The sequence below is a fragment of the Martes martes genome (assembly GCF_963455335.1).
Source record: "Martes martes genome assembly, chromosome: 4".
Classification (NCBI taxonomy): Eukaryota; Metazoa; Chordata; class Mammalia; order Carnivora; family Mustelidae; genus Martes; species Martes martes.
Window position 1 is genome coordinate 127,550,374 of NC_137891.1, and position 23,920 is coordinate 127,574,293.

Genomic DNA, 23,920 nt, shown 5'->3' on the forward strand with positions numbered 1-23,920 from the left:
CCATTCAACACCCTGTGCTCATCACACAAGTGCCCTCTTGAATCTCCATCACCTGTTTCACCCATCTCCCACCCACCTCCCCTCTGCGAACCATCAGTTTGTTCTCTATGGTTAAAAGTCTGTTTCTTGGGGCGCCTGGGTGGCTCAGTGGGTTAAGGCCTCTGCTTTCGGCTCAGGTCATGGTCCTAGGGTCCTGGGATCGAGCCCCGCATCAGGCTCTTGGCTCATCAGGGAGCCTGCTTCCTCCTCTCTCTCTCTGCCTGCCTCTCTGCCTACTTGTGATCTCTGTCTGTCAAATAAATAAATAAAATCTTTAAAAAAAATACTCTATGGTGTGTGTGTGCATACCACATCTTTATCCATTCATCTACCGACGGACACTTGGGCTGCTTCCGTGATCTGGCTACTGTACATACTGCTGCAATAACCACAGGGGTGCACATATACCTTTGAATTAGTGTTTCTGTATTTTTTTTAAGATTTTATTTATTTATTTGACAGAGAGAGATCACAAATAGGCAGACAGGCAGGCAGAGAGAGAGAGGGAGGAAGCAAGCTCCCCGTTGAGCAGAGAGCCCCATGTGGGGCTCGATCCCAGGACCCTGAGATCATGACCTGAGCTAAAGGCAGAGGCTTAACGCACTGAGCCACCCAGGCGCCCCAGGGTTTTTGTATTTTTTTTAAATTATTATTTATTTGAGAGAGCGAGAGAGGGAAAGTGGGCGGAGGGGCAGTGGGAGAGGGAGAGAGAGAATCTCAAGCAGCCCCAAAGTGGGGTTCAATCTCATGACCCTGAGATCACAACATGAGCTGAAACCAAGAGTGGAATAACTCAACGGACCGTGTCACCCAGGTGCCCTGTGTTTTTGTATTTTGGGGGAGGTCCCCTATTTTCATTACAACACTTAGAGTCTATTGCCTTTCACTATCGTACAGAAGCAATTGTTATAAAACCACAGCGTGAATCAAGAAAGCTGCCTCCAATTGTCCTAGATGTATTCATCTAGTGAACTCTCAGTAAAACAAAAAGAAAATGCCAGTGTTAAGAATGGCCTTGATGAAGCAGTATAAAAGATTAATTTTATTCAATCTCAGCCCTTAAGTCTATGTCATTTTAGTATTTCCTGTGAAGTATGCACAAAGTGCTTTAGCACATCTAGGTTAATGGTTTTCTTGAAGAAAAACACTATGTGATTGTTTGTGTTGCTTAACTAGTTGCTTTTCCTAGCTGAACACCATTTTTACCTTCTCACAGATGGACTAACAGATAAACTATGGATTTTCAGACTTGAGTATCTAGCAGACATTTTCTTGAAAAGAAATAAAGGAAGTCCGTCGCTTCAAGGACAATAATTGGCAGTATCTGTTGCCAGTGATAAAATGCAAGCTCTCAAGCCCCAGATCTGTCACTTATCAGCAAGTTTTTTATTTACTTATTTTTAAAGATTAAAAAAAAAAAGGCTTTATTTATTTGACAGAGGGAGAGACAGCGAGAGAGGGAACACAAGCAGGGGGGCTGGGAGAGGGAGAAGCAGGCTTCCCGCCGCGCAGGGAGCCCGATGCGGGGCTTCATGCCAGGACCCTGGGATCATGACCTGAGCCAAAGGCAGAGGCTTAATGACTGAGCCACCCAGGTGCCACCTAGCAAATTATTTAACTCTCTAACATCTTACCTGAAAAGTCAGGCTGGGGATGGTACCTACCCCATAGGGTGGAACCAAGCATTAAATAAGATAACATTATACAGTGTCTAGTGTGTGTTAAGTGCTCAGTGGATGTTGGCTTCTAATACTGCTACCTCAAATTAAAACAAACAGCTTTGCCTTTTGTTTTTATTTAACAAAATAGGTGCATCGATGTCATGAAAAATTTTAATCTGAGCCCCAAGTTAATATTCCCTAAAGATTAGATTAATTCATAGTTCTTTGACAAAAGGGCAACAATGAAATGACATTAGGGCTATAGTGAATTAACGGCAGGCATAAAAATATTGAGTTTTAGGGGTGCTTGGGTGGTTCAGTCAGTTAAATGTCTGCGTTGGGCTCAGGTCATGATCCTGGGGCCCTGGTGTTGAGCCACAAATCAGGCTCCCTGCTCTGCAAGGAGTCTGCTTCTCCCTCTCCTCTGCTGCTGCCCCTGCTTGTGCTCTCTCTCTCTTCCTCTCTCAAATAAATAAAATCTTCTAAAAAATATTGAGTTTTTAAGTAAGAATTCTCATTTCTACAGTTTCCCCTAAGTAAGTAAATAGGACTAGTTTACACTGGGTTAAAAATACACAGAATAACACAAAATATTGTAAAAGTGCCTCCCAAAGCTTACTACTTAGAAGTCGTTTATCAATACTCCTGCTAAGGTACACAAAGCCATCTGTGGCCCTGACGTCCTGAATGCTATAGGCCCAGAATGATGTCTTGACCATAACGCCATTAGTATCACACCTCACCTGTAAAGTCAGATGATTTTCTAAATTGAAGAACTTCTACCAAAGCTTTGGAAAGGAATTGGTGGAAATTCAGGTTATGTCACACTTTGGGCACAGGCAGGCTATGGAAAGCACAGAAGAGAACAAGATAGATTGGATAAGAGCAAGATAATGATCAAGAGATTAAAGAAGAGAACAAAATAGATTGGATAAGAGCAAGATAATGATCAAGAGATTAAAAAAAAGAGAGAGAGAAAGGAAAGAATTGTATCAGAAGAGGTTGTGAAAACTGTAGGAGCCTGTTAGTGGGACATAATGAGGTCCTTTAAAGGACATTTTTACATTATCCAAATACTTTTCCATTTTCAGCCATGACTGAGCCCCAGTCTTGTACAGCAGCACAGTTCTTACGTCTTGTGTGTGAACTATCAAAGTCCAGAGAACCTTTTTCAATCCTTTTGATCACTGGTCTGATCCCATGAGATTCCATACCTGTCCTGTGGGAAGTATTTCTCTAGAAAGAGTGACAGAGCTGCCTTCTTCATGAACAAAGAGGTAATATTCACACCACTTTCAAAGGGCTAACTAGATCAATCTTTGCCTCCTTTCCTTTTGGCCCAGACAGTACACCTTCCCTGAACATGTTTTTCACTCAGACGGTGGTCAGTGCTATTAACCGTGACTCAAACTACTTCGCAAATGAGCAAGAAATGCACCGGCTTTGGGGAGAATGGTAAGCTGGTGTTGCTGTTCTCAGGGAGAGGGGAGCAGCTACAATGGAGTCAGGAGTGTCTGATTAGGCTCATAATTAACCTGAGAACTGCCCTGCCAGCAACAGCTACTAGCAGCATCAACCCGGCTGTCAGTTCCAGTCCAAGAATTCCAATTGCTACTTTGGTTGTTATGGAAACTGACCACACTGCCTCCTAAAGAATTCATTATGCCAACAAATACTTGTTTTCTAAGTCATTGTGGGGCATCTAAATGAGCAATGGAAGAGCACACAGGCAGAAGGCTGGCCACTAGAGAAGACGTCACAGGGAGCTAGAACCTAAACCTGACCTTGGGGTATCGTCAGCGAGGGGAGGAGACATTTCGAGGGGCGGGACTGGCAAAAGTGAGGGAAGTTCAAGAGATAAAGATAAGGCAGGTGTGGTTGGAGCCACAGAGTCATGGGGGTTGGAGTGGGAAATGGGAAGGCACCTAGAGGCCAGTGGGGAGAAGGCTTTGAAGGTCTTTAAAGCAGGGGACAGTGCTTTAGGAATATTGATTTTTATCTTCAGACTAACAGCGATGATGGCAACCTAGTTTCTGGCTGATACTAAAATGCCATGTGTCTTGGTAGATGTCCAGACAGTAGTCTGAAATGTTAAAAGTTCAACTGTCTTCTCATATAGGCAACACCACACCTGTTGCACTGGAATCGATGGACTCTTGTATATGAGGGCTCATCAAAACTGCTATGGGTGTGTCTATGACATCCCGAGTATTTTTACGAGCTTCCAATTGACCTGCAATACAGCCCCAAATACACTCTGCCATCTGTCAAGGCAGTATATAGAACTAAGGCCTTAATTTTCAAACAGAGTCCAATAAATACAACAACAATCATTTTTCCTCATATCACAGTGGGTTTGTCACCTTTTCCTGCCCAAATAGTAGGCAGAAATCTTTACAAGAATAGTAACTGGCCAGTAAGTTAAAATACAGGAGAGTTTGGTTAATATAAGGAAAACCTTTATTCAGAACAACAGTTCTTGGAGTGTAGTCTGTGGACCCCTAGGGGGTCTCAAGCTGTGTCTGATGTCAAAGAGTTTATATTGTGCTGTTTGACTCTGTGAAGGGCACAGGTCTTAGTAACAGGTGACCCAAGGTCTTTAGTTACATGTGGACAGATAGAAGTGATGCTTGAAAATACATTTCAGAATTTAATCGTGAGTGCTAAACTGGGTAAATCTGTAATGATATTATCGCTAGAGAAAATAATAACCACAAAATATGCTGTACTATTTTTAGAAGCTTTGTTTTGGACCACATAATTAAAAACACAGATCTCGATGTGATAATAAAAGCTCATTCCTTAGATATGATATTGATAGATAGAATGATATCTCATTCCTTAGATATTCCTTTGGCCCCTAAGATAAAAGCTGAACAGAATGTATAAGTCATTGCGTGTGGCCTTGGTGCCAAGAAGAATGATTAAATTTTATGTGGAAAGGGGAATTTTCTTTGCTGTTTCTCTTCAGTTTCTCTTCAGTTTCGGAGCAGAAATGATGTACTTTTACTTTCTGAAAAGAATATAAAAAGTGTGACAAGAGTTCCTCCAGTTTCCACGGTTAAGGTCAATGAGAGGCAAGCAGGTCGGGGGATAGGACCCAGGTTGGGCTCCAGAACTCTCACTGCTCAAGACACGCTATTCTCTTTGGCTGGAATTCTTCCTCCTGTCACCTCTGTGAATCCCTCCCGTTGCTCCATCTCCTCCTTTAGTTTCCTGCCTAAACGTCACCTCTGTGGGGAAACCTTTGCTTGATCACTCTGATTACCCACATCTACCCCAGATACTCAACCAAGGTGGTTCTACTTCAGCTCTTTGTTTCCTTCCTATGTGGTAATGATTCCATGAGTTGGGGCGCCTGGGTGGCTCAGTGGGTTAAAGCCTCTGCCTTCAGCTCAGGTCATGATCCCAGGGTCCTGGGATCGAGCCCCGCATCGGGCTCTCTGCTCTGCAGGGAGCCTGCTACCCCCTCTCTCTCTGCCTGCCTCTCTGCCTACTTGTGATCTCTGTCTGTCAAATAAATAAAATATTAAAAAAAAATAATTCCATGAGTTCTCTTTTCCATCTAGAAAGGAAACTCTGTGATTCCTGCTCATTGCCCAGAGCAGGTCCAATTCTCAGTAAGTATGGGGTGGCTGACTCAATGTAGGAGACAGTCCAGGGAAACAACCCAACAACTGAGTGGTGGAGTGGGAGAGGTCTGGAATGGGAGGCTACAGCCTTGGTCTCCCCTCTGTCACCAGTTGTGGAATGGCCTTGATCAAACCTCCTAAATTCTCTGGGACTCAGTTTCTTCATCTAACAAGGAGGGAAATTTAGTGAGAGATTTCCAAGGCAACATCCCGACTTTAGAGCGTAAGATTCTAAGTTTATCCAATTTTATTTCTTGGGTGCTGATAACCATTCTTTTTCCCACTCACTGAGGAGGTGTGGACCTTTTCATTATTTCTGAATATGAATAGACATTTTTTGAAAAGTGCAAAGGTAGGTGTATTAACTTTTCTACAGACTTGAATCATTAGAGGGAAAAGTACCAAGTTTTGGGAGGTGCTCTGACAATAGTTTGTGCTTTTCTGTGTAATTATAACTGTTGCTCAAATAGCCCCATTGATTTCCATGGGGAAAAATGGACATCCGCCTCTCACGCTCATTAGCTATGTGACCTCGGACCAGCTCCTTTACCTTCCTGAGTCTCAGTTTCCTTACCTGTGTTAACAGATATATCATAAAGATAAACCACCAACCTGTAGGACTGGAGAAAGATTAAATGAGATAAACTGGAACACAGTAGGCGCTTAGAAAAAGCAGGTGAACCCCAGGTGAATTCTGTCCCACCACTTAACTTACCAGCGACTTCCATTGCACGAGGCATAAGATAAGTGAGATTGTTTTTACCACAAGCTAAAAGGAATGCAGGGTATGGTTACTGAAATATGTTTGAGTATGTGATTGCTGATATTTTTAGCAGTGAGGTTTGGGGAGCATTGGCTCATTGTTCAAACAGAAAAGGTGTGTGTTACATTTTGATGTAGGATTATAATGTATTTTATTATTGTAGGGCTAAACTCAGGAGTCTGGCATTCCTTCGAGTCCTACTTTGTCTACGCTATAAAGATACAAAGCCCAAAACAATATAAAACTGCATAAACGAAAGCAACAACCCAGCAGCCTCGGGGGTATTATCCTAACCAAAAAAGGAGCAAGACTTCAAAGCACAGTGAGAAAAGAACAGTCTTTTTTCTCTACCAAGTTGTGTATTAGTAGCAGTTGCATTAGAAAACTTGAGGGCGGTTACTCACCAATCATGAAAATAATTTTACGCTTTCTCAAATCTTCCATGAAACCTTTAAAGTAAGAATAATTTAAGTTATTGGCAAGAAAAACTGTTTTGAAACCCTGGTATTACTCATGTTGTGTAAAAACCAAACTCTTGTAGATTTATTTCGTAAGAAGCCCAAGTTGAGTAAATGTGTTAATGGGTCATAGTTAATAGGCACCAGTGACCATTTCAGCCTTATTCCCAGACCCAGGTAACCTATTTCATTTTAACGCAAACTATCAATTTTAGGTGGCAAAACTGATAGGCCAATAAATAGCATGAATTACAAAGAAAGATAGTTTTTAAAATTATTTAAAATATTCTTAAGTATCTCAGTTTTACATTATTTTACATTCTTTTCTTAATATTTGCTGATCTCTTTTAATAAAGAAGGCTTAAAGCACAAATGGGCATCTGGAAGACAATATTTTAACTATAGTTCCTATTTACAGAAAATAATTCTATTTTCCATTTAAGGTAATGATATAAAATTCCTTCTAAAATAAGTGTATTTAAATAATAACTGTGAGCCAATTTAGAGAAAAATATTAAGTGAATAATACCTAGTATAGGTCATATACATATAGAGATGGAGCAAAAATCACAAAGATGATGAGAGTGAGGACTGGGTTTTGGGAACCACTACTTTATTTATTTTTTTCAAGTTTTTATTTAAATTCCAGTTAGATAACATACGGTGTACTATTCATTTCAAGTGTAGAAATTAGTGATTCATCACTTTCATACAACATCCAGTGCTCATTACAGCAAGTGCCCTCCTTAATCCCCATCACCCATTTCACCCATCCCCCACCTACTTCCCCTCTGGTAGCCATCAGTTTGTTCTCTATAGTCAAGAGTCTGTTTTTTGGTTTGCCTCTCTATTTTATCCTCCCTACATTTGTTTGTTCTGTTAAATTAAATTTTTAAATTAAATTAAATAAATTATTTTTAAAAATTCCACATATGAGTAAAGTCATATTTCACTTAGCATTACACTCTCTAGATCCATCTATGTCATTGCAAATGGCAAGATTTCATTCTTTTTATGGCTGAGTCATATTCCATTATACGTATATATATATTTACCCCCCATTCATTCATCAAGTTGCTGGACATTTGGGTTCTTTCCATAATTTGGCTATTGTTGATAATGCTGCTAGAAACATCAGGGCACATGTACACCTTTTGAATATATATTTTTGTATCCTTTGGGTAAATACCTACTAATGCAATTGCTGGATCACCGGGTAGTTCTATTTTTAACTTTTTGAGGAAGCTCCATGCCGTTTTCCAGAGTGGCTGCACCAGTTTGCATTCCCACCGACAGTGTAAGAGAAGGACTACTACTTCAAAGCAAGGGATGGTTAGGAATTTTTGGCAAAGTGCAATATCCTCCAGAGTGTGTAGATCCCTCAAAGATTTCCAGCTGTCATGTGGTTTAGTAGGTGGCCATGAAGGATGGGTAGATAGTAGCTGTACTTTTGCTTCGGTTCTCAACTGACTAGTCTTAGTCTAGTGACTTCCTCTCCTTGGACTTCAGTTTCTTCATTCATAAAGTAAAGATGTTGTAAGTCAAGTAGTGATCTCTAACATCTCTTTCAGTTCAAATACCTATGATTTTGTGGTTCCCGTAAATGAATGGACCACAGCAGGAAACGGTCCCATTTCTCTCCTGGCCAAATTTATGATGCAAATGTATTGTTGTGTGTTTAAAAGAGATTTTTTTTTTTTTGAGAAGGGGGAGGGGTAGAGGGAGAGAGAGAATCTCAAGCAGGCTCCACATCCAGTGCAGAGCCCAGTATCGGGCTCCATCTCACGACCCTGACATCATGACCTGGGCCAAATCAAGAGTCGGACGTTTATCTGACTGAGTCACCCAGGCGCCCTGCATGTTTGAGATACTTAAAGTAAAGCCAAATTCTAAGACACCTTGCGTAAGAGTGAGGTTACTTGAAAAGATGACCACAACCCCAAACTTGAATTGGGAATGGCTCTCTGAAAGGGTCAACTGTTTGAGCATGGAAGCAGGGGATCCAAACCTCAAAAAAAAAAAAAAAAAAAAAAAAAGTTTAGTGAGGACTTGAACTCTCCCTGGCTTTAAGGTATGGAGATCAGGCTGCCTACTCAGCTGTGCCAGGACAGGGTCAGAGACTTTGGGGGCAGGCCAACAGCACAGAAGAAGGAGGTTAGTTCACGATGCACTGAAGTTCATAGAGGGAGTCTACACAAGCCACTAAAGGAAGTGCGGCTCCAACTTAGAGGCCATCGTGAGCAAATGATGGTGAAAAGCTGAAGGGCGGGCTCTAGCCGACTCAGAGGATGTCACCATGTTCAAGTCGATCCTGGGACTGGCTCATGTCTGAGCTGCTTACTTTCATACCCACAGGGGTGGGATTGGGGGTGGCCGGCCGATTCGACAAAGAACTTGAGAAGAGTTTCTTTGATGTGCTTAGGTGAAGGCCGGGCAAAGATTCTAAACCAGCGAGGTGGGTGGGCGTGGAGTGTTGTGAACTGTGGCTGACAAGAGCTGACCTCTAGAGTCAAGTTTTTAGAGTGCCATGCCGGACAAACTAGATCTGAGACTAGATCCTTCCCTCAGTGGACAGATGCGACTGCAGATGGAGGAACTGAAGACAATTTTGAAGACTTTATGGTTCTTGTTACCCCCTAGGCTAAGGGAGATGCTTTGCAAACTATAATATACGCTGAGTAGACAGTAACATATTAGGATGTAGGATATTGTGATTTTTTCACTTCATGGAAAATATGCATGAAGTTTTAAAGTAAAGATTCTAAAGTTCAAAGGTATTTGGTGCTTTTGTTGGAGCCCCGGGCCCTGAGCTGTGCATTTCAGACCCTGGGCTGTGGAAGTTCCTGGAGCAGCCCGCTTGGTAGGGAGACCCAGGAGGGAGGGGCCGGGGTGGGTGGAGCCAGCCCTGAGTTCCCAGTGTAGGTGGAGCTCTTTTCCTGTTCTGGAAGCAGCTGTTTTTGCTCATCCTATGGCGGTGAGTCGACTAAAATTTTGGATGAAATGACGGAGAGGTAGTACAAGGTTTTTATTTCCCATCTTGGTGACAAAATTGCAATTTTTACACTTAAAATGAACTGATAGGACTCTGACTTCCACTTCACGTTTTATGTAGATGATAAGTACTTTTGAAAGCTAGATCACTCCTCTGACAGTTATCAAACTTGCTCTTTGGTAGAATGGGGATGCTTCATTTATATACACAGTGCCACCTTTTTGCTGGAATCCACTATTAGCTGAGGGAAAGATCCAATTCCAGAGACAGAATGGGACAAGAAGAATTGGATTGGGAGCAAGAGGGGAAAGGAACAGGGAAGCTAAAATCAGAGGAAAGATGTGAATTTGGGGTTTTTGGAAACATCTGGTTTTCAGACTGAGGGATGAAAATTTTGTTCTTTCTAATCAAAGAGATACTGCAGTCTCTTTACAGAATAGCCTACAGCGACTGGAAAAATCCTATGTTATCTGGAGCTTTCTATTAAAGGCGCATACATTGGTGCTTTTAACTAGTGGACCAGATGGTCATCTCATGTTCTTTAGACTTCCAGCTTCCTTTTTTGAAGCTGAGCAATGATTTAAAAAAAAAAAAAAGTCCCATATAGTTAACGTACAGGGTTATATTAGTTTCAGGTGTACAATATAGTGATTCAACAATTCTATATAAAGTGGAGCAACTTTTCATCTATTTGCAATCTAGGAAAGTGTCTGTGGTTATTATTAGGTATAGTTGTACCTATGATGAACCATTTATACAATGTAGTCATCACAAGGTAACATTATAGTTTGTAATGACTTGAGAATATGCTTATGATATACACAAAAAGAGTGACATTTGCATATACATATGTATTCTCAACTATGTAAAAATAAGTATATAACAAACACACTGGAATAAAATATATAGAATGTTAACCATGATTATTTAGAGGTCATAAGATTTTAGACGGCTCTTATTTTCTACCTTAAAAAAATTTCCACAATGAATGCATGTTAATCTTATAACCAGGAAAAAGGGCATTTCTGGTCGGCAAACTGTCAATCCCTATCCAGTTGGGACTACGTTGATTATTTGCACTTGGCTCACGTGTATGTGCCTTTCCCCATGAATCACCATGACGTCATCTGGTAACTGAGATTTTCACATACTGTTATAGTCATTATCATCAAAGGGCACTTTATCTACCCCCTCATGCTCATGGATCAGCATAGAATTAGAGCAGGGGTTATTTGGAAAGCCAGATCCCTTAGTTGTATGTGCTCACAGTCAATACAAACATATTTTCATGAGCCATAATTACAGCAACATTTATAACCGAGCGGAAATGTTAGAAGGTACATGACCTAGGGCAATCGGGAACCTTATCTCTTTTGGACAATCTCAAATTCACATAATTTTATCTATTTTCAGTTCTATGTGTCACTAGTTAAGGCTGGACTTTTTAGTTGTTGCTAAAAAAGTTGTTGTTGACACGAGAACTGTTACAAAGCAAGATAATTTGGGTGTTTCTTAGGTTGCATCCCAACAGCACGCTGCAGATTAATAACTACTATGCAGGAAAAAGACTTTTGAATTCCAATAAGTCTAAAGAATGTCAAATTAAAGTTAGCCAGCTGTCTTTATGGCAGGACTTGTGGGAGTCTTGCTATGCTATTATGTGTGCCTCTTCCAAAGGGGATTGAACATTCAGTGTTTCCCAGACATATTTTACCAGAACATTCTATTTTCGCTGAGCACGTCGAGGGTCATGTTCTCTGGGCAGTCAGGAAATGCATCTCTAAGTAAGGGGTCCCCCTTGCTTTCTTTGCATGGACCAAGGGAGGAAAGATCCAAAGAGTTCCAGTTTGAATCATGGAGCCTGGCTAAGGAAAACCACATGCTGTTTGTAGTTTATTATCTCTCGGTTGGTGTTTAATAAAGAAGATACGCTCAAAGCTACTAAAACACAACTCTGGTCTGATCAGTAAAGGAAACTCACCTCCCATGGTGTCCTCTCCAAATACATTTAACTGGTCATCACCCTGTACATAAAAAAAAAAAATCAAAATATTAGATGACAGTAGTAATAGGTATTATGCTAAATTTCTTGCCAACATGCATTAACATACCTAACCTTCCAAACAACTCTATGAAGGACACACTATTACTATCTGCCTTTTATAGATGAAGAAATTGAGAGTTTGAGAAGCAAGTTGCCCACGATCACATAGCAATGAGGGACAAAGCCCAGACCGAACCCTGAGTTCATGCTGTTCTTCTTGTACTGCTCAGTATAGTGTCACACCTCATTTTCCTGGTGCATGACATATCTGTGATCAGAAAAGCTGATCTGAAGAAGAGAACACTCTTCAGTACCCAAAGCTCACTGGTGGGTGTAGTCATGGTGGTTTTACAAACAACTCTGTGGTGTAACATTGGACGTAGCACGCTTTCTGTGGAGTGCCAGATAGGAAGTGTTTTCCAGCATTGTGAGTCATACGGTTAACCACTGGCCAATCCCTGAAAACTGAAGCATGAAATAAGGGAAACTGGAAGGACCAGCTTTGATTGATGCCTGCTTTTAAATTATTTTATTTTATTTTTTAACCAAGCAGCAGCTGCATTTTCCTTACAGAAGAACCTGTGGTAGTTGGGGGGAAAAATGTAGGATGAAAACTTATAAAAAGACATTTGATACGAATTCTGATTTTTACTTATGTCTCCATCCATACCATTTTTCCATTCCCCAATTCCGTATAGGTAACTACTCATAGAAGTTTTTTATTTCCATCTTTTTCCAGATACACAAAAAACAACTTCCAGATACCAATGGATGCATTTGAATATAATTATAACATCTTGGGGCACCTGGGTGGCTCAGTGGGTTGAGCCTCTGCTTTCCGCTCAGGTCATGATCTCAGGGTCCTGGGATCAAGCCCCGTGTCAGGTTCTCTGCTCAGCGGGGAGCCTGCTCCCCCCGCCCCCCTCTGCCTGCCTCTCTGCCTATTTATGATATCTCTTTGGTCAAACAAATAAACAAGATCTAAAAAAAAAAAATTATATCATCTTGTGACCTCCATATTGTACACAGAAAGGAGTGAACTTCTATTACACATTGCATATATGTTCATAATATACATACTGATCTAGAATGATATTGTTCTTCCCCTTGCTTTTTCACTTATTGATGTATCTGGGAGAACTTTCCATGCCCATCCAGAATATTCTTGGTCGTACAGTGTTCTATGGTATGGAAGCTACCACAGTTGTTGTTTTTAACTCGTCCTTTATTGACGGACCACCGAGTAGTTTCCGATCTTGGATTATTTTGGAAAAAGTAGCACAGCGAGTAAGCTCATCTAAAGGTCATTTCATACACATATGCCTGCTGGATAAATTCCCAGAGAAGGGGCTGTGTGGTCAAAGAGCAAATGTATTTATAACTGATAGATTTTGCCCAACTGCTCTTCATAGAGGTGGTGCCATTTTGTGGGGACAGCCTGTGGCTCATGCTTCACTCCAGCCTCTTGCTTCTAATTTGCTTTGATGTGGGAGTCAGTGAAATGAGGTTGCCTGGTTGCATTAACGCTCCCTTGAGGAACCGCTCTGAGAGTATTTGTTTGCAAACGGAGCCAGGCCAGCCCTTTTTAGAACATACGCCTTCAGGGCAACTTTACTGCTTGTCTTCTTAGATTTGCCTGTGTATCCAGAGCAATTCCAGGTGAGAGAAGAGTTTTTAATGGAGTGGTCATTCAGGGACACATTTACATTAATTAGCTTCCTTCCATGAATAGGGAAAATGTCCATTATTCCTCCGTGAGCCTACCCCCACTTCTCTTGTTGAAATAATTGCATTTCAGAGCTCGGAGTTATAGGGATCATCTGACCCAACCCTGCCATCCCCTCTCCCATTGTACGGATGAGGAAATTGATGGTTACAGAGGTCATGTGAGGGGCCCATGGCCATAGCAGCATGTCTTTTTTTTTTTTTTAAATAAAGATTTTATTTATTTGACAGATAGAGACAGTGAGAGAGGGAACACAGGCAGGGGGAGTGGGAGAGGGAGAAGCAGGCTTCCCGCTGAGCAGGGAGCCCAACGCAGGGCTCAATCCCAGGACCCTGGGACCATGACCTGAGCCGAAGGCTGACGCTTAACTGAGCCACCCAGGCAACTCTGCAGCATGTCTTTAGTGAAGCCAGGGTTAGGATGAGAACCACATCACCTACCACATAGCGTGGCTCCTAAAGATTTAGTCCCATCAGCTTAGCTACCGCCATGAATCTCTTAGTGTCCTGTTCCGAAATGGCTAGTGTACCCATCCCTCAAAGTGTTGCTAAGGGCTCACAGAAGTCCGGCCCCGCCCTCAGACTGGGATGACTCCAGTATAAGTTTCCCTGGAGATCAGGCTGAAGCTAATCCCATCCTTGCTCAGCTCCTACCCCTGCCCTATCCTGAATCTCTGTCTCTGAAGAGCATTCCCTAATAACTTACTTTTAAAGAATCCTCATTTCAGGTTTTGCTTCTAGGGAAGCCCACCTGAAACAGGGACCTGTTCAAACAGGGACCAGTTTGGTGTTTACCTAAGATGCACCTACATAAAAAGTGGCTCAGTAGCCTCTGCTGGAAAAGAATTGTTAGATCAAGCTCTGCTTGTTGCTTGTCAAACAGCTATCAAACATATCCAGGTTATGTGAGGGAGTCCTCCCCCTCGATTTTTAATATCATTGTTGAATGATCAGACTTTCACTCATCTTACAGGCTAAACTGCCTCAGATCTTTCTTCCACCTAGCTGTCATGTTTTAGGAGACTGATCAAGGTTCATCTGATTCATAAAACAAGGCACCGTGTTATAAAGGGGCCTGTCTCACCTCTGTTTGGCTTCCTGTGTCTGACCTGTTTTTAATCCGTTGCTCTTTTTCATAGCTTTCTAATCTGTTTGCCCAAATGCTTCAAATGAGCCCCAGCTTTATTTCCATGCACACGGCATTCATGGTCATGAAAGCCCAGGTAAATGGGCTGTTTGATTGGAGGGTGTTCTTTTCACATGATGCTCTATAAACCTCATGATTCCTATGTGAATCTTTTGTAAATAAACTCAGTCTGGCACCTTAAACAGGTGCGTGCGTGTGTGTGCGCACACACACACACACACACACACACACACACACGAAAGGCCAGCTCTTCTGCTTCTTTTTTGGTGAAAAGGAAGCCATACAGAGTCTGAAGGCCCTATGTGTCGTCTCTTTCTTTCCTCGTCTAAGTGTGTTCTGCGCGAAAGGCATTCATTCAGAACGTCAATTCCGTAAGGAGCAAAATGCTCTACAAGCTTATGTGAGAGATACCTGATAAGGTGTTTCTGAGCAGGGAGCTGGGAGCTGCCTCTTCAGTGAGGCACCCCTTGAGAAAGCACAGCCCATGAACTCCCAGGCTCCACCCTGAGGGCCTGTGGGTGCGTCCCTCAGGTCACACACAGCCTTTCATCGCATTGTCCTCCATCTAGTCTGCCTTCTGTCGCCTGTAAGTCTGAATGGTGAGGTTGGGCTTTGTGGGTGCCAGGAGACAGAGGTGCTCTCCACTGTATTCAACTAGGTTTAGGGGGCAAAATGCAGAATACCAAGTTGAAATCAACTGACAGAAATAGTACTAATATTGGCCCAGATTTCATGTAAGTGTCCATTATGACTCACACATATGGAGCCAAGACACAGCCTTACAATGACGTGATAAATGCTGGCAAAGATGGGAAATGCTGCAGCCAAACCACCAACACACAAAACCAAGTTCAGGTCTCCACCCCTCCTTGCACTATATTTATGAGAGCACCTTGGTACCTGAGGAGGAGAAATCAAGAATCCTGTTGAAGTGTCACGGCTAGAACCTCAGGACAGGATTCGTGGTTTCATGGGAAACTGGGTTTGGACTATGGATTTTTTTTGGTCTAGATGTCTCATTCTCCAGTCAATCAAGAACCATAAGGAAAGCAAAAGCGGGTTGCATTCAACTTTATTTGCCTGTGCGGATGTGTAGGCAGGGAACTTCGCAAGGCTAGGTTCTGGTATGATCGGCAGGAAGAGCAGCTAGCTGGCGTGTGCATGTGTTTCCCCATCCGGTCAGCGCACCTGTCATCACCACCTTGCGGTATGGATGTCCGTCACTCCCGATTCCTTGAATTATTGAAATGTGGGGGGAGAGATCAAAGTAGGGCAACATTGCCTCCCAGATGGGTTCCCCAATCCTAAGAAAGGACATCCTGCAGCTTGCACTGACCGCAGCACGGTGTGTACTTCTGGTTGCTGGACCAGTTTAGTGCGGCACTGTCACAAGCAGATCAGGTTACAGTACGAAGTGGACACTGAACTAGTGCCTTCCAGATCTGGAAGTGTTTCTGCGGATAGAAGCTCACTGGATCCCCGCTGCGACCCTGTGTCTGAGGAATGGCATAACTGCAGTTCTGTGGGTCATGGGATGGGTGTGCCTGAGCCCCCCCTTGCTGCCCTCCGGGCCATGATACCAACGGGTGTTTCCTTCTCAGCATCCTCTCACTGGTCTCAGAGGTGAGGTCAGGTTGTCAGATATTCCTACCGTCCATCCTTAGGTAGACAGCGTTGATGTTTAAAAATCCTTGTGGGGGGGGTGGTGCCTGGGTGCCTCAGTAAGTTAAGCATTTGACTTCGGCTTGGGTCATGGTCTTGGGGTCCTGGGTTTGAGCCCTGCATTGGCATCCCTGTGCAGCGGGAGTCTGCTTTTCCCTTTGCCTCCCCCGCCTCCCCCCACCCCGCCGACACCCCCCCCCCACCGCCGCTTCATTCATGGGTGAACTCTCTCTTTCTCTCTCTCTCTCTCAAATAAATAAAATCTTTAAAGAAAATCCTTTTGAGGACCATGAAATGAAAGCTCCCCTGGGAAGAAGGGAGAAGTAGTAGGTCATTTTGGGAGTGTCCTCCTAGTTCTTGTTTGTATTAAACGGTGTGTGTGTGTGTGTGTGTGTGTGTGTGTTTCATGGTATAAAAATGTATATAGCTTCAAATGGGATTGTGAGAAAGAGGCTTTATTTAACAACAGAATGTCACAGCTAAGATGAATTTCTTGCCCTAAAATTCACAAACACTGCAAAGAAAAGACTATTTTCTTTCTCTGACACTGAGCACAGATATCAACTTCAAGATTCAAAAAAATGGATCTCAAAAAGGTTCTTTTGTTTCTGAAACGAATGTGAGGAGCAGTCTTTTCTAATTTTTTCTTACCTCAACTAGTACTAAGCAGATGACCCAAATTCTGGAAGAATCACAATGAAACACGAGCATACAAGGATTTTCCTAGGTCTCTTTTTGAACTGATCTAATGCCTCCTTCGCTGGTTCTAAGAAGCAACAGCAGGAAGGTGGGGATGGGTGTGAGGCAGGAAATGTTCTGCAGTTCTCAGAAGGGGTCATCTTCATTGAGAAGCAGAATCTTAACAGGAAGAAATAATAATCCAAAAAGGAACAGCCCAAACATTCCCAGTCTATCTCCCCATTTGGTCACCTGAAAATGAAAATTTTGGAATCTTTCTTGTTAAAACCAAAAATAGTGAACACCTCGTGTGAACGACTTTAAAAACAGTTACTGGACTTGCTACTTGTTAGTATTTAGGGTGTTTTTCATGTGCATACTCTCATTCGATCCTAAAAACACTAGGAGGTGGGCAAGTTTGGTATTTCCCATTGTTCCCATGAGGAAATTCAGGCTCCGCAAGCTTGTGTGACAGGGAAGGATGCCCTAGCGACGGGGGTTTCCTGGTTCCTGAACCTGGGTTCTGGTGCTTCTCCTGCTGCCGGGAAGGACTGTAATGTCCCATCTGTGTACCCAGCGCAGGAGCACAGTCTAAAGAGGGGGTCCGAGACGCGTGGGGGTAGTGAACGCTCCTGGTGTCACATGAGTAGGAAGGAAGTGGGAGTCATTTGCGAAAAGAGGAGCTGAAGCTGGATGGTGCTTACCATGGGATTTGAAAGTGAAACTGTCAAGTTCACTGGGAAGCTGTGAATGAAGTTTCGAAATTCCTCAGATCTTCGACAGGGGAATATTGGCGAATAGAAATGTAACTGCATCTTATCAGCGGGAAGAAGGGAGACTGGCCCTTTGGAAATGTTTGGTGTGTTTACAGTTCTTTTTGAAAGCATGTTTTCATTTAAAGTAATGTGCAATTTGGAAAAAAAAAAGTATGGGAAGTGGTGTGTAATTTAGTTACACCCAAGAATTTATTTCACGGCAAGTCTCATTTCTCTTTCACTCAAGTATACACAATTAGAGGTCTGCTCGCTGTGGAAGTACTTGTATAATTGAGTAAACAGGGATAAAAAAATATAGGGGATGCTGGGTTAACCTTTTCCCAGTCTTATTAAATTGCAGGTTCTCTACATGAACTACTTTAAATAGTGGTTTACAGATCTTGTTCTCTAGGAGGAATGGCGTCTTTCTTCTTTTATGTAAAATTGAAATGCTGGTGTCTCTAATAAAAATTTTAAAGAAAAAGTCTTTCCTACAACTTCCTGTTTTCACCTCACTGCTAGAAGACCTTGGGAGACAACTTGGATCTTGTCTTCCTAGGCCAGATGCAGCACCGTTGTTAAGCAGGGCTTGGTCAGGCTGCTGGTGTAGAGGAAGGAGTCAAGCTCCCATTCTGATTTCTTCTCATTTAAAGTTAATGTTGGCCATAAGTCACGTCTGACTAGAGTCTTACCGAGGAGACTGATTTGGCCTTTATCTCTTTGTTTTCTGATTCCTTATAAAATGGAGATAAAAAGGCAAAGCATAGCTTCGATGTTGGGAACTACAGAGCACACTGGCTTGTCTCCAACCCTCTGTTAGGTGCTGTGAGAATATTCTCTTCTTATGAGTCACTCTCAGCAAAAAGGAAAATCAGGTTAATTATTAGAACAACACATACTATATGTGTGTTCATGTGTTTTCCAGGAGAAAAATTGCCCAGGGGAGTCATCCTTTGTCCCTCCCTCCCACCATCTTTCTTTAAAAAGGACATAAGATTGGGGGGAGGCAGGTGGGGTGAAGTGAGCGAGTAGAGGATTGAGAGGACACTCTGATCCCCGCCCCCCGATCCCTCTGCCCTCTGAGTTCTTCACTCATCCTGTGAGCACCCACAATGCCTTCTCTGCAGTCTGAAGCACTTCCTGATGATCACTACGGACAGATGCAACAAAGAGCTTCCCAAGGACCACCCCTAAACCCAGAGTCCATCTCCAACCTTGTCCTATGTCTCTTGCTTTCCTGATTCTCCAACTTGAAATGTCCACATCCATCTCCCTGAGGTTCTAGAGGGTAAGGCCGCGTGGGGAGTAAAACAGGGTTAGACGGTGGCTGTGGGGACATACAGCAAGGAGGAACTAACCACAACATCCTGGCTGGACCAAAGAGAAAGTCAAAAAAGGTGTTCTTCTCACTAGAAACAATGTGCAGACCTGAGTTGATGGGAAATGAGATCTTGTCGGGACACTGAGTGAAATCCACTTCGGGTTTCTGACCTCTAGAATTGTAAAATAATCAACGTGTGTCCTCTTTACCCAACAAGTTTCTGGTATTTTGTTAGAGCAGCAATAGGGAATTAACACAACTCATCCTGTATGCTAGGAATGGTTCGAGATCCAGGGAAGGTAACGGTGAGCCAACAGTTTCGACTCACCGAGTCTATTAGGTATTTGAGCATGTGCTGAAACAAAAGGTTGTCAGTGATTGTTATCCATGGAAGCTTTAATTCAAACAGAATCTCATATGGAAATTTAATATCTAAAACCGGGAAGAACAGAGCTCCTGTCGGTGGAGGTGAACGGGTGGTTCCAGAACACTTCCAGGGCCAGCCCCCTTCCCACCCCCCCCTCCCCACCCCCGCTTTGGCAGACACTCTTAGATGCCTACTCAACAGCCCACTTTCTTGCAGGCAGAGCCACCTCCCTCCTTGGACACTGAAGATGCCAGATTCTTGCTTTTCTCTGCCTTATGGGCCTATGGCTGTGACCCGAAATGGGCCAACAGGATGTGAAAGGCAAGCCTCTGGGCTTCGGTGGACAGATTTCCTCCCAATTAAAAAGAAACAGGAACAAGCGTGGGGATCAGGCTCACTCATCCATTCTATTTTTTTTTTTAATTATTTATTTGACAGACAGAGATCACAAGTAGGCAGAGAGGCAGGCAGAGAGAGAGGAGGAAGCAGGCTCCCTGCTGAGCAGAGAGCCCGATGTGAGGCTGGATCCCAGGACCCTGGGATCATGACCCGAGTCTAAGGCAGAGGCTTTAACCCACTGAGCCACCCAGGCGCCCCATCCATTCTATTTTTGCAAATAGTCATGTAAGGGTGAGATGTTTGGAGCTGCCCTTGCCACCTGGAGAGCTTGAAGGGAGGCATTGCTCACATACAGAGGGGGGCAGATGGGAAAGGGGGAACAGTCTGGCCCTGTGTGACTACAGCTGGCCCGACTCTGGAACCGTCTATCTCTAGAATGTGGTTAAGGGAGAAAGCAACATTTTACTTTGTTTAAACCAATTTTAGTTAGGTTACTAGCAGGTGCAAGCAACCTCATCGAATCCTGTTGAACTTATCCAGGATTGCAAAATTCTTTCTTGGGTAAAAAAGGGCTCAAGTGTATAGAATTTTATTTTTTGCCCATACTTGAAGGCACTTACCAGTATTCCGATAAATGAGTTGTAAAAGGTTAAGAGTATTTGGAATACAAACCTAAAATCAGTGTGTTTTTAGAGCACTTGGAGGACTCTAATTCATATCCCAAGAATCTGTTCCCATAGAGGGTGGCATGTGCTAAAACTGGCCATCTTAATGGCTTTGGGGGAGGAGGCTTTCTTGCTGCTGTTCTTGTTTTTCATTATAAATTATGATCACTTTATCATCATTATTACTGATTTAATTGGTTGTGGTTGTTTGCTTAATGTTAGCCTGGGTGGTGATACTTATTTGCACTGACAGTCTCTGGGGACAGACTGTCAGGTGTGCAAGTCTGACAGTTCACAGATGAGCCTTCAGACTCATCCAGTTAGAGGAGAGAAGTCTCTCCACACCCCAGCATGTTGGTGCGATAAGGCTCAGCACTGTCACAGTTGCTTTTTTTCAGGGAAAAGTGCGAATAGGTGAAGTAAGCAGGCAGTTGAGACAATTAAAAAAAAAAAGGCATTTCAGTGCCTTCTAAACCCTGAAATAATATTCCTATCATTTTATTATATTGGTTATAGTAGTAACAACTGCATTTATTGGGTATGATCTCATTTAATTTGTTCACTAGTAGCCTAGTGAAGGAGTTGCTATCACCTTCCTTATACGTATTTGAAGTTCTGTTTTAGGGATTATGGAAATCTGCCTGAGTGTTGGGGCTAAAAAATGTGTGAGCTGGGATTCGAATTCAGGTCTGTCTGAGTTCAAAACCCGAGCATCAACTTAAATGTGCCATTAAATAAGAAAATTCAAAATCATGAAGAGTTTTGGGGATTGGATTGTGTTTGTGTCCATAAGGTGTTTTTCTCCCCTGCAAATTCAAAAATGGTTTTTGAATTACCAAATAGAGACAAAGATATTTGTTAAGTAATTATTTTGTATTTTTTTAAAGATTTTATTTATTTATTTGACAGACAGAGATCACAAGTAGGCAGAGAGGCAGGCGGAGAGAGGGGGAAGCAGGCTCCCCACTGAGCAGACAGCCTGATGTGGGGCTCGATCCCAGGACCCTGAGATCACGACCCGAGCCGAAGGCAGAGGCTTTAACCCATTGAGCCACCCAGGCACCCCAATTATTTTGTATTGAAAATATTTTTGCCTATGTATACAGCCCCTACAAAAACAGTTAAATTAAATTTCCAGTCCTGTGCCTCAAGTGCGTGTTGCCTTCTTTTCTCTTGTATGCAGTAGGTGCTCAAGTGTTGCTGGCAAAGGTTCTAAGAAAAACAAGTGCTAGGGATGTGATGTACAACATGGTGACCACAGTCAACAACACTGACCTATATCTTTGCCAGATGCTTAACAGAGAAGATTTTATGAGTTTTCACATACACACAAAATTTGTAATGGTGTGTGGTGATGGGTATTAACTAGGCTTATTGTGGTCATCATTCTGCAATATATACATATATCAAATCATTATCTTATACACATAAAATGAATATAGTGTTATGTTTCAACTATATCTCAATTAAAAAAAGATAATCTCTTTTACGGAGGACAACTTGTAGATGTTAACCTTATCTACGATACACCTTCACAGCGACATCTAGATTGGTTTGGTTAAGTAACTGGGACCAGAGCCTAGCCAAGGTGACGCATAAAAGGGTTGTTACACGGTGGGTGTGTGAGTGAGCCCAGCTTCCATCAGTGGACCTGCTTAGCCAGCCCCATTGTCTCAAGAGAAATAATAAATGGATGTGGGTTTAAGCCACTAAGTCCACGGCCGTTTCACAGCAATGGTTCACTGATACGCAGCACCTCTTATTTTGAAACGATATTTGAAAATCCTTTTCCCCCAGTGACTTTGCCCTTTCTGTTGGCTGTCTGCTATAATTTTGCCAAGACAATGCAGAAGACGGTCAACGGGTTGTTTTCTAGAGTGACCTCGCTATGTGCCTTCTGCAATATGTTGACTCGAAGGCCAGCCTTTTCATCTCCTCTTTGTTTTAAAATCTTCGTACCAAGTTCCATAGGAGGTAAAAGAGACATACTTTACTACCTTTTGAAAAGCCTTTGGCAAAGAGTACTTTGGGAGAATTTAAAAGGCACGATGACATCATATTGGAAAATCACACATTCAACCCACTACCAGAAAACACACAGATGCAGAAACCAAGGAAACCAGCCTGCTCTTTTCTACTTCTCAACGTCTCTCGTACAAAATGCCACACAGAAGAAAGAAATGACTGCCAAAGCAGAAATAAAAGCAGCTCAGGAAAGATGAACCTAGATGAGAAGTTAACTCGTCAAAGCTGGGACACTCAAAATGGAGGGCTGGACTCCTGCTGCTGGGAGAAGGCAGCCCTCTCCCTGTTGCTGGAATCTGGAGGCGGCCTGCCTCTGAGGCTTGGCTTCCATGTACAGGTCCGCGGTTGTGCACTGTTGGGTCTTGGCTGGGGAGCTGAGTAGGAACTGAACCTACTCACCAGTAACCTGTGTGTCCCTAGGGATGTGGGTGTCTAGAGGAGGCTCTTTTTCTAATTTGCACAAAGGCCCTCCATGGGCTGGTAGTAGCCTGCCTTGAGGGGAAGCTAGGTCATTTTTTTCTCCATTAAATATTTCAGAATAGGGGAAAAAAAAGAGAGCGAGAGTTATGGGGGAGAGAGCAAATGACAGTTTTACGGTTCTTGCAAATGCCACTTGCATGGTATCAGTCGGAGTTCCCTCACCCTCTACCCAAGCTTCTCCTCCAAGTCCACATGTGCTCTTCTTCTTCTTCTTCTTTTTTTTTTTTTATTAAGATTTTATTTATTTATTTGACAGAGAGAGAGAGATCACAAGTAGGCAGAGAGGCAGGCAGAGGGAGAGGAGGAAGCAGGCTCCCTGCTGAGCAGAGAGCCCCATGTGGGGCTCAATCCAAGGACCCTGGGATCATGACCTGACCTGAAGGCAGAGGCTTAACCCACTGAGCCACCCAGGCGTCCCAACACATGTGCTCTTCTTCTAAGCCTGGCACTTGCTATGCCAGCCTGGCCTTGGCCTGGTCTTTTAGCCCCACTCTGACACAACCCCAACATGCAAGCCCTTCCTCTCTGCTCCTTCCCTGATTCCTATTACAGGATCCACCACTGCCTTCCTACTTCACGATGCTGCTGTTTTGAGGAGTGGATGAGGTCTGAAGAGAAAGGGTAGGCTGTGAATACAGGCTGTGCTTTTTGATATGAAGCCACTTGACCTGGGGAGAGGGGCAGGACCGGTCTCCTCAGACACATCTTTTGAGCTCACAGTGGTCTCTTTCCCCGAAGTTACAAGACATAAAACTTTAAAGGACAATGAGAATGTTCTAAAGGCTGGAATAAACCTTTCTCTCTAATGGCTCTTCATGTCTTTCCTGCATATGTACTAAAATTAAAGAATTAGACATAGTCCCTGGGCTCGGGAGATTTGTGTTTATTTAGAGAGATTGATATTAACTAGATGATCATATAAGTAAATGTATATTAAATATGGATGTATATAAAATACAAGATTCTAGGAAAATTTAATAAGAGCTCTGATGTGGGGGGCACCTGGGTGGCTCAGCGGGTTAAAGCCTCTGCCTTCAGCTCAGGTCATGATCCCAGGGTCCTGGGATCGAGCCCCGCATTGGGCTCTCTGCTCAGCAGGGAGCCTGCTTCCCTTCCTCTCTCTCTGCCTGCCTCTCTGCCTACTTGTGATCTCCATCTGTCAAATAA

At 43.0% G+C, this 23,920-nt stretch overlaps 1 protein-coding gene across 5 annotated transcripts in view; it reads right to left on the reverse strand.

The window, feature by feature from the left end:
* The window catches only part of AK5 (adenylate kinase 5), a gene marked incomplete at both ends in the record, with an annotated part of 243,344 nt that overhangs the window by 48,310 nt on the left and 171,114 nt on the right, over window positions 1–23,920 (reverse strand). For 4 of the 5 annotated variants that reach the window (XM_080801037.1, XM_080801038.1, XM_080801036.1 and 1 more), the window contains 2 exons: window positions 6,500–6,544; window positions 11,527–11,569. The exons of the other annotated variant lie outside the window; for it this stretch is intronic. In XM_080801037.1, coding sequence (XP_080657163.1) covers window positions 6,500–6,544; window positions 11,527–11,569 — 88 coding nt within the window. The remainder of the gene's footprint in view (window positions 1–6,499; window positions 6,545–11,526; window positions 11,570–23,920) is intronic. 5 annotated transcript variants of the gene reach the window in all.